The sequence below is a fragment of the Tamandua tetradactyla genome, chromosome 8, assembly GCF_023851605.1.
Source record: "Tamandua tetradactyla isolate mTamTet1 chromosome 8, mTamTet1.pri, whole genome shotgun sequence".
Taxonomy (NCBI): domain Eukaryota; kingdom Metazoa; phylum Chordata; class Mammalia; order Pilosa; family Myrmecophagidae; genus Tamandua; species Tamandua tetradactyla.
In genome coordinates this window covers 80,660,634-80,671,942 of record NC_135334.1, presented here as the reverse complement: position 1 = coordinate 80,671,942, position 11,309 = coordinate 80,660,634, and the positions used below count along the sequence as shown (strand labels likewise).

Below are 11,309 nucleotides of genomic sequence, written 5' to 3'. Positions count from 1 at the left end.
CCATTTCCGACCTTGCCTGTGTGTTTTAGACAGTCTGGGCTCAGCTTTTTGTAGGTTGAAACTGTTGCTGATATTCCAGCTCCTGGGATCTAAATTCTCTGAATGACAGTTTCCACTTATGCTGAGCTTTGCCCCCTACCCTCCCCTAACTTTTTTTTTTAATTGAGAAATCTTCACACACATACAGTCCATACAAGATATACAATCAGTGGCTCACAATATCATCACATAGTTGTGTGTTCATCATCATGATAATTTTTTAGAACATTTGCATCACGCCAGAAAGAGAAATAAAAAGAAAAAAGAAAAAATTCATATATACCATACACCTTACCCCCCTCTCATTGACCAACTTATTTTGCCCTTTGTCCCCCTCTATTATTTATTTATTTAATTTTTTTGTACATACTTTTTACTCATCTGTCCATACTCTGGATGTAAGGAGCATCAGACAGAAGTTTCACAATCACACAGTCACATTGTAAACGTTATATCTTTATACAGTTGTCTTCAAGAATCTAGGCTGCTGGAACACAGTTCAACAGTTTTAAGTATTTCCCTCCAACCACTTCAGTACACCATAAACTAAAAAAGGATATCTATATAATGTATAAGAATAACCTCCAGGATAACCTCTCAGCCACTGAAACTTTATTTTCTCTCATTTCTCGCTTCCTACTTTTGGTCAAGAAGTCTTTCTCAATCCCTTGATACCAGATCCTGGCTCATCCTGGGAATCTGTTCCATGTTGCCAGGGAGCTTTACATCTCTGGGAGTCACGATCCATGTAGGAGGGAGGGCAGTGAGTTTAACTGCCAAGTTGGCTTAGAGAGACAGGCCACATCTGAGCAACAAAAGAGGTTCTCTGGGGGTGACTCTTAAGCCTAATTTTAAGTAGACTTAGCCTGTGTTTTCCAGGAATAAGTTTCATAGGGGTGAACCCAAGATTGAGGGATCAGCCTGTTGATTTGGTTGTCCCCACTGCTTGTGAGAGTATCAGAAATTCTCCAAATGGAGAAGTGGAATATTTCCTCCTTTCTCCCCATTCCCCCAAGGGGATTTTGAAAATACTTCTTTATCAGGGCATCACACTAAACTGTACAAACCAACAAGATCTCATGCCCTATTCAAGATTCCATGTACTTATCCTTACCCCATTCTTGGGAAAGATCTGCCCTTTAGATACTTTGTGTTTCAACTCTTCTTCCAACCTTGCTACTCTGTCATCTTTCCTGGAAATTCCCTGGCATTTTCTTATAATACCTTTGTCTCCTTTCGATATCAGGGTAAAGCTGGCCTCACAGAATAAGTTGATACACATTTCATCTGCTTTAGTTTTTGGCAAGAATTTGTGAAGAATTGGTATTACTTCCTCCTTGAATATTTGATAGAAACTCCAAACATTAATTCAAATGTGAGTTTGGTTGTTTAGACCTGGAGTGTTCTTTCTGGGAAGGTTTTTAACTACAGTTTCAATTTCTTTATTAGATATAGGTCTATTCCTTTTATATATTTCTTCATGACTAAGCTTTGGTAATTTGTGTCTTCCAAGGAATTTGTCTATTTCATCTAAGTTGATGGATTTATTGCCAAAATTGTCCACAGTATTCCATTATCATTCACTATTTATAGACTCTTTAATGATGTAAACTCTCTCACTTTTGATATTGGTAATTTGTGTCTTCTTTCTTACTTTCTGTTTCAGTTTGGATCAAGGTTTATCAATTTTTATTAATCTCACGGAAGTAGTTTTTTGATTATTGCTCTTTATTGGTTTTCGGTTTTCTATTCCACTGAGGTCCACATTATTATTTATTATTTACTTTCTTCTGCTTAACTTATTCGTATGTTTTCTAGTTTCTTTAGGTGTAAGCTGAGGTCATTGATTTGAGATCTTTTTTCTTTTCAGTGCTAGTAATATCCACAAATTCTGACATCTTGTGCTTACATTTTAATTCAGCTCAACTTTCTAATTTCCCTTTTAAATTCTTCTTTGATTCATGGGTTATTTAGAAATATGTTATTTAGTTTCCAAATGTTATGGATTGGCTAGATACTTTTCTGTTAGCAATTTAATTTAATTTTATTATTAATTAATGTTATTAATTTCTGTTTAATTCCATGTGGTCACATAACATACTTTGTATGACTTGAGTCCTTTTAAATTTATTGAGATTAGCTTTATGGCCTAGAATATTACCTATCTTGCTAAATATTCTGCACTTATTCCTAAATTATGGCCCTTCTGGTATCTCAACTGAAAGGATGGGATTGTCTACCTAGAAGAACTTAAAATCCAACCTCTCAGCAATGGTCAGTTACTAAATGTTTATCTCAGGTTTTTAAAAATTTTCATTGTAGTAATGCATACATCTCAGAATTCTCCATATTAACTTCTTACTTTTTGTGTTTCTTGGAGTTTTTTATAATGCATAAACCACGTAGAAATTGGCAAACAACTCATAAGGATATTGCATGCAGATTTTCGACTTAATTCTCTGGGGTTAGCTTATCAGTATTATTTTAACCCTCACTTCCATGGTGCTATGTAACCTCAAATTCTAATTTGCATTCTCTTATTCCAGTGAGACTGCCACTTTATGCTAAGACTCTCTTTTCCCCTATTAGAGAATTGACAAATGCACTTAGGGAAAACACAGGGTAGAGTCTTCTTTCATCCTCTAATATTTCTCCCCCAGTCTTGTGTTTGTTGGGCTCTGAAGTCTTAAAACATCTATATTATTTGTTTTGTTAATAATTTATAGTCGTGTAGCTGTTTTGGGAAGATGGCTGGGATAGAATTGCTGACATGAAGAACTTCTTTAAAGTTCTTCCAGTGATTCTGGTTCACAGTTGAAAAACTTTGGACTCTATCAGTGTGATTGAGGGGCAAGGTGATTTTAGATGAGACTGGAAAAATGGATAGGGGCAAGCACACTCTGGGCACTCAGGTTTAGTAAAGATTTCAAAATTTACTCTATTATAGAAAGATGTGGAAAGCTTTTGAGCAAGGGAATGACATGACCTGCTGATATATTGAAAAGTCTTCTCAGAATCCTATATGGTTAATGGGTTTTACAGCAGTGAGAATGAAATAGGAAGATCCTAGGAGGCTATGACAATCGTCAAGATAAAGAATGATTGTGGTTTGATCTATGATGGTAGCAGTATCAATGCAGAAAAGTTGGATATAGTATTTATTTTGGAAATATTTGATAGGTTTGCTATTAAGTTGAATGTGTGATGAGGAATAGTGCATAAACAAGAATGGCTTCTAGAGTTTTTGCTTGAGCCAGTGAATGAATGGTAATATTATTTACTGATAAATGCAAGTGGGAAATATGTGTAAGTTTTAGGGAACTCTTTCAGGCCAAATTAAATTTGAGATGACTACTTGACATTCATGTAGGGGTATGAAGAATCCAATTGGATGTACTAGGCTACTGGAAAGAGTAGATACCAAAAACCCATTATAAAATTCATTTTTTATTTCCTTTATTCATTGTATTCTACCAGGTAGTTTCTGTCTAAATGTGCTATAGTTTTTTAGGTCCCAGGGTCCTATGTACAACCCTCCTCAGTGCAGCCTTTACCTCATTATTCCTTAAGCTGTAGATGATAGGGTTCAACATGGGTGTCACCACTGTGTAGGAGAGTGACAGCATCTTCTTGTTTTCAGGAGAGGTGCTGGAACGGGGCCGGAAGTACATGAGGATGGCAGTGCTGTAGAAGAGGGAGACAACCAGGAGGTGGGAGGAACATGTGGAGAAGGCCTTGTGTTTGCCTTCGGTTGAAGGCATCCTAAAGATAGTGGAGAGGATGCGGACATAGGACCCCAGAATCAGCAAGAAAGGGAAGAGGATGAATAGGACTGTAGCTGTCAGAGCCTCCAGTTCAAACAGAGAGGTATCGGCACAGACCAATGCAATGACAGGGGGACTGTCACAGAAGAAATGGTTCACCCTGTTGGGACCACAAAATGAGAAGCTGAAAATCCATGTGGTTTGCACAGTGGCAACTGGAATCCCTGAGAACCAGGAGGCAGCTGCCAGTTGGGCACAGGCTCTGCGGCCCATGATGAGTGGGTAGCGCAAAGGGTTACAGATGGCAACATAGCGGTCATATGCCATGGTGGCCAGGAGGCAGCACTCAGCAGCTCCAAAGAAGAAGAAGAAATACATCTGAGTAGCACAGCCAAGGAAAGAGATGGTTGTGTCATGCATGATCAGGGTCCCCAGCATCTTGGGCACAATGACCAAGTTGAAACCTATCTCCAGAAAGGACAAGTTTCTGAGGAAGTAGTACATAGGACTTTGAAGGGCAGAGTCAGCTGTGGTGACCAGGATGATGAGGACATTGCCCGTTAGCGTAACCAGGTAAATGGTCAAGAAAAGGAAGAACAGTAGGGCCTGTAGCTCGGAGGACAGCTCTGAGAAGCTCACAAGAACAAATTCATGGACAGTTGTCCAGTTTCCCCACATCATTCTTCTGCCCAGGATTTCATTGAATATTCAGACGCCAGGAAGGTAGAAGTTTCTGTATGTTATTTTTACCTTTATTATACCTTAGAAAGGGAAACTTCAATGAACTCATTCTCCACTTTTCTTGTTCTAGTTGTTGATGATCAAACAACTGTACTCTCTAAAATGTAAAAAAAAAAATATGACCATTGGATTCACAGTTTGTTTTGAAGAATGCTTTTTTTTTCTTATTGAGTTGAGACACATTATATATACCTATGCATGGTCTGACTTTGCTCCATTGGAGATGGTCAGTTCTGTAACTGCTTTCACTTTCATGCTTTTATTCTGTTGCTCTTTAACAGTCAGTGGTACTAAAAAGGAAGACAGTCCCGAGTATTTCTGAAAAGAGAGGTCTTGATCACAGTGAAAGTTGGTGAGATCAGGCAGGGTATCTTTTCTGCAAGATGAATGGGTGGAAAGAAAAAAATTAAGGAAAATGAACAAACCATCAGAAAATGGTTTCTGAGGAGGGTCCCCCGTCTTGAGAGGCCCGTTCTCAGGAGGATTTCAGTATGTTGCAGCAATCACCTTTTCTAAATTCAGAAAATTGCGGTCTAAACAGGAAACACACAACATGGAAAATGAGATTTATTTTGATCCCAAGTATAAATATTCTCCATTTTGAGGTATATGATTAGGCAAGGAAACATGGACTCAAGATAGTATCACAATCATGGAGAGAATCTAGATATGTTAAGCATAAATCCTTTCATTAGCTTCTTTTGGTTCACTTGTGTAGGAAACATTCTTGACTCTTAAGCAATTTAGAGCTCAAGTTTTGCATGTTAATAAAGTCCAACTCAAATATGGAAATGTGACCAATAAGATTAAACACTCTGAAAAATAAACAGAATGTTTCACCATTCCATCAATAATTCAACTTCAAAAATTGGGACCCTGAAGATGTTTCTGATAGCTATAAGCTTAATTGGAAGAATAAATCCAAAGTATTTAGCATGGTGTCTGGCACATTGTAAATGCTCGATAGATGCTGTTATGACTATTAGAATATAGCACTAGAACTGCCTTATCATAAAAGACTGCTTCTAATCAAAACCATTGCCCGAAGTCCCTGTAGCCCCTGCTATTCAATCTCTGAAACAGAAGAATCAAGAATTCAATAAAATAAATATCTATTATCGTCTGTGTGCTAATCAGTGTTCTAGATACTGGGATTGATGCATCAGTAAATAAAGCATAAATCTCTGCCCTCACAGAACTCACCTAGTAGGGAAGAAGATAATAAACTAAGTCAAGCATACAGTAGTTTAGATGGAGCAATGGAACAGCAGAGAAGTAGCTAGGCATTTGGGGTGTGGGGAGTGTCAGGGAAGGCGGGTAGAGGAGGAGAAGCCAGGGTAATGCAATAAGGAGGGAGATAAAGAGTAAAAAAATGGAGCAAATGCTGTAAAAAAAATTGCTGACACCTATTCATTTAAAACAACTCAACCAGGGCATCGCTTCTTCTATGAAAATGTCTTTGAAGTATCAGTTATTTTCATAGAACTAACATTTATTGAGCACTAAATGCATGCCAAACTCTATTCTAAGTATTTTGCATGTATCTTATTTAGTTATCACAACAAGCTGAAGATATGGGTACTACTAGCCCTGTTTTACAGCTGAGGGATCAGTGGCACAGAAAAATTTTGTACTTTCCTCAAGGTTAGACAATTAACAGGTGTTGGTATCAGGATCTGCATCCTGGGCAGCCTGACTCCAGGGCATGGATTTACCATCAGGCAGCAGCCCTTCCACTCTCTCAGTCCAAGCCCACAGCTGAGGGGAAGTGGGAGTGTTTCTGATAGGGTGATGGGAAGAGAACAAAAACCAAGACAATTTCTAAAGATGAAAATTTCAGTATATTAGCAACACTGGAGACCTGGAATACTAATTTCATAGTACTTGCATTAGAATAAGTGTTCATTTATGTCTCTATCTCATACTGTAGATGATATATTCCTTGAAAGTTGAAATTGTATCATTCAGTATTTATCCCAATACCTAGCAAGGTAGATGCTCGGTACACTGTTATTGAATGAATGATAAAGAAAATGTGGTAAATAATCAGAAAAATATGTAAATGTTTTTCTATAGATATGTTCTCTATAAGGCAATAATTTAGGCACAGTAAGCCCCATTCATATGGAGTTTGGACACAAAAGAATATCATACAGCCTCATTCAATTATTCAGATTTAAGGAGTGATAAAAGTTATCATATTTGTACAATCCAGAAACTGAGATATAATGCTTTAATTCATACCACAAAATTGATTATTCTCCTAACTATTGATTCACTTTCACTTTCTCCATCTATACCAACTGTCCTTAAGTTCTGACTCTTGTTTTTTCTGGTCTGGGATATTGTGGGAACCTGCTTCAAGTTTATTCCCTTCTTTTTGTGGGGGATCTTTCTGACAGGAACTCTGATTAAGACATTTACATTCTTACTACCTTACCATTGCTTCCTCTTGCCCCCAGGACAAAGTACAAACTTTTAACAGGTTTCTTTTCTCTCCTCTCTGCTTCTGTTGTTCAAATCCCATACACAGCCAGTCGCACTAAAATACTTGCTGGTCCTTTTACACATAATGGTCAATCACACCTCCTTACATTTACCCATGCTGTTCTCTACCCTTCAAAATCTCCCCCTGCAACTATGTCTAACTTTCTTCTAATCTTCCTAGTCTGAGCTGAAACATTAATTTCTTTGTGAAGTTTCTCTGTCTTCCCCTGGCAGAATCAAGAAATTATTCTTTTTCTCTCTCATAACATACTGTGCAAACCTCTGAGCACTTTTATAATTGTGTATGTGAGCTTCTATATATGTGCAGGCATTTATATTGTGTAATTGTTAAGCACCATGAAGACACATCTGTCGGCTCATCATTGTCTTTTTTCACCTAGCAGAGTGCTTAACTGTAAGTGCTTGGTTGTTAATGTTGCCTAAGATTTAGTTATTTTCATTGGAGTTTGATGACCATATTGAATCTCTAGTTGACCCTATGATCAGGTAAGACCACTAAGTGATGTTTTCTTTTTAAAAAAGTAGGTGATGCCTTAGGTCTTCTCTTTCAAGATATGTTTATTTCACTTAAATGTTTTGCTCTATTCAGTACAACTGAGAAGATAGTGTTAAAGCTTTACTCTACTATAATAGCTTTTAATCACTCAGTGTGCCAAGAATGTCCACTACTCTTCAATATTTAATCAAAATGTTTTTAAGGACAGAGCCAAGACCCTGAGGCAAATCACTTAAGCCATTTCTGAAGAGCTGTACTTTGTGGGAAAATTTGTTCATCAAAGCACAAAACCATCAATGTTTTTCTGTTGTGACTTTTAATCATTTCAGATATGGATTGCAAATAAATAAACACATTTATAGTACTGTCATCTGGAACATACGTCTTTATTATAGCAGAAAAATCTCCTGAAAGAATTCCTTCTAATGTTTCAGTAAAAAAGCAGATAAATCATAGAGAAAACTCATTCTTTAATCTGAGATCTGACATTAACTTCCTTGTAAAGCCTTTTCTGAACCTTCCCATACCCCCAATTGGGTATATTTAATTACTTTCTCCCTTGTGTTCCTTGTAGCATTTTAAAAAATCCTTATTTTAATAGTGGCTTTGTATCATAATTATTTTTTTATATATGGCCTTTCCTGCAAATTATGCACTCCTTGAGTACCCAAACCAAGTCCTGTTCATCATTGTTCCCCTATTACATTGCCTGGAACCTAGTAAGCGACAAGAAATGTTTGTTTAATTGATAATTAACACTTATTTTAAGAACATTAGATAATTGGCTCAATGTACTAATATTTGTTTCAAAAAGTTACTGGAGTTAATTGTCATGAAATTCTTAGTGAATCTATGATTGATAAATTCAATCACTATTACTATTTTAAGCGTTTGTAAAAATCCTCTTAACAGTGTCCTAAATTAGTTTCTGGTAAGGGATATGGAAATTAGTGTAGAAATAAAAAGTGCTACACAAGTGTGAATTCTTATCATTATCATCATTATTTTTGCCATTAGTATAGTTTATGTATATTCAAAAATTTCAGGTAAAGCAGCATTGTATAGATATACAACAATCCAATGAAGAGTAACTGAGACCCATGGCAGTTGAAAGCAGAGGAAAACTGCAGCACAGTGTAGTTTGCAAATTTCCTAAAGACACACAAACAGCTGATACTACTCAGACACTGACCAACCTATAAAAAAGACTAAGAGGAAAAGGGTTCGCAGGCCCCAAATTCAGAGGTTATCAAAAAACATCTCTGAATGTTCAATTCATGAAGCTAAGGGAATTTGATATACCTAAAAGCAGCGTTTTGGACTTTTAAAGCAAGGAACCCCTTCATTTTTTTTCCCAGACCAAATCTGACAGGGAATACCAACATTTAAATCCTGTAACTTAGATCAAGGGGCAGAGACTCAGAGCTTTCACTTTCATCTATATCCTGAAATGGCCCCTCATGTATTTTCTTAGGCTGCAAGAAATATAATATAAAAACATGATTTAGGACTTTGCATCTGCCTCCTTCCCAGAGTTGTAAATCCATTTTTCCCCATCATTTGTTTTATACCATCTCTAATACTCCCCTTATATTTCCTTTTCCTGATCTACCATTCCTTCTTTTTCTCTTTCATATTTTTCATCCTTCTCTTCTGTTTTTAATTTTGTATTTCATCTTATTAAATAGAAGAAATATTACTGGAACTATTTTGAAGAATTGACTTTCCTGTAACTGTGTGAGTGTAGCTATGGTAGAAAAGGTGTTATCCATGCAGTATAATTCAGATACTGTTTTACTTCTTGAGTAGTAAAGCACAAAGCCTTTGATAAGTGTGGTTGTGACTACAGCCATCAGGGAGTGGCAGAGATGGAACTTAGAAGGGTTAAGTGGATTAAGTCATGGGGGAACTTTGTCGATGTTAAGGTTGCCTGATCAGCTCATCTCTGTAAGCAGGGAAGAACTAGCTAACATATTGAAAATGTATTTTCTGAAACAACTGTATAAATAGCAGCCCGAGACCCCATAGGTATAATGGCAAGAGCACAGAACTGTTGAGTTGTACTTCCCTAGTTAGAGTCCTGGTTATCACTTTTTAGCTTTGAGGCACAGAGCTAGTGGCATGACTTCTTCTAACTCTAAAGTGATGATAATAAAAAATATCCTACCCAACTTACAGGGTGGTTGTGAGAATGAAATGAGATACTATATGAGCACTTTAAACATTTCTGAAGCACAATACACGTATTATTATTATCATTGTTTTCTATTCTTTCCCAGGGGCTCTAATTTTTGAAGCCCCATAAAACTCCATGTTCTTTATTTGAGACTCTTGATCTCCTTTCATGTCTCTCAGAAATGTGTCAAGACACATTTTTTGGTGGTGACTCATCATCCTTTTTTCTGGAAATTTCAAGTCTGTGTCATGTCCTCTCACCCTTTACTCACCTTCTGCGGGTGACACTTGCCGGTATCCCATTCCAGAGAAGCCTTAGTCTATGTCAGGCACCTCAGGGAAGGCTTAGGTTTGGTCTGAATGTGTGATGCCAGTGGAATCCTAAATTGTGTCTTTGTCAGTGCAAGTCATTCCAGAGAAACCCTTGGCTGTGTCCGTGTTATTTATTCCAAAGATTCTCTGGGCTGAGTATGCTCAGTTCACATTGCTGAATATTACATACTCAAAGGAGGTCTACCTTGGGTCTGTATAAATCCTGGGCTATGGCTGCATTAGTCCCTATAAAGAAGCTCTGGGCTGGGCCTGTGTCAATCACTCTAGAGAATTACTGGCTGCATCTCAGGACCATTTCAGTCCCTGCTGTTTATGTAGGAAAATAATTCCCCCAACGCTTCCTTTTCTTGAGATAAAGTCAAAGATTCACTTTCTGACAGGTGTGGGTTTGAGATAGTTCCCAGGATGCAAACATTCATGCATATTCTGTACTCCCATAATTGGAGGAAGTTCTTTATTGCAGCACCAACATTTCCTGCAATTTGGAGGCTATATGAGCAAAGGGACAAATCTCATGGTATTTCTGAGTTTAGAGGTTGCAATAGCATGACAGTCTTCTTTTCCACCTTCCCTCACTTGGTTATCTTTGGTCTGGTTCTCAGAAGTGTCTCTGACCTTGACCCAAGAGTAGTTTTCAGGCATAGGGAAGAGAACCATTAATTATTGTCTGGACCAAGTGGAGACTATTAATGCAAACTAGAGCAGTTGGTCAGGGAGGCTATTAACCCCAGGTTAAGATGAGGAGGGGAAAATCTGACTGACAGTCTCAAAATCCATCTTTTCTAGAATGAGAGTTGAGGTTGAGGAAATAAGGTGAAGTTCATGTCTCAGGATAAAATTTCTCCAGTGTGGCTGGAGTTTCTTACAAAGACCTCTGCCTTTAATTTCTTTATGACACAGACCTGTGATTGCATGCTTCTTCCTGAAAGCAGTAAGCCTATCTGATTTGTTTATTATTACTTGCTTAATTCCTAGCATGGTGCATACACATAGGTGCTTGAATTTATTCGTAGGTGCTTGAATTTGTCCACAACACATATTTAAAGTATTGACCTTCCTGTTAAAAAAATTGAAAAAGAGATCAGGCTTCAATTAGAGATGAGAATGAAGCCGATAAGGTTGGGATTAAGGTAATTCAGAATGCAAGGATAAGGAAGACATTGTCTGAATTTTAGGGTTTCACCTTCTCCATGAGACCAAAGTAAGAGAGATTTATTTTGTCCAGAATCTAAATTTTCTGTAGCACATAATCT

The 11,309-nt window shown here is 37.4% G+C and overlaps 1 protein-coding gene across 1 annotated transcript; it reads right to left on the bottom strand.

The window, feature by feature from the left end:
• Window positions 1-3,536: 3,536 nt before the first annotated feature.
• On the bottom strand, window positions 3,537-4,484 carry OR10A4 (olfactory receptor family 10 subfamily A member 4). The gene has a single exon (XM_077113846.1). It carries the CDS (start codon window positions 4,482-4,484, stop codon window positions 3,537-3,539), a length of 948 nt encoding a protein of 315 aa, XP_076969961.1.
• Between the last annotated feature and the right edge of the window lie 6,825 nt (window positions 4,485-11,309).

Bases quoted from the DNA above. Each gene is read 5' to 3' on its own strand.
- OR10A4 (XM_077113846.1), bottom strand. From the start codon at position 4,484: ATGATGTGGGGAAACTGGACAACTGTCCATGAATTTGTTCTTGTGAGC.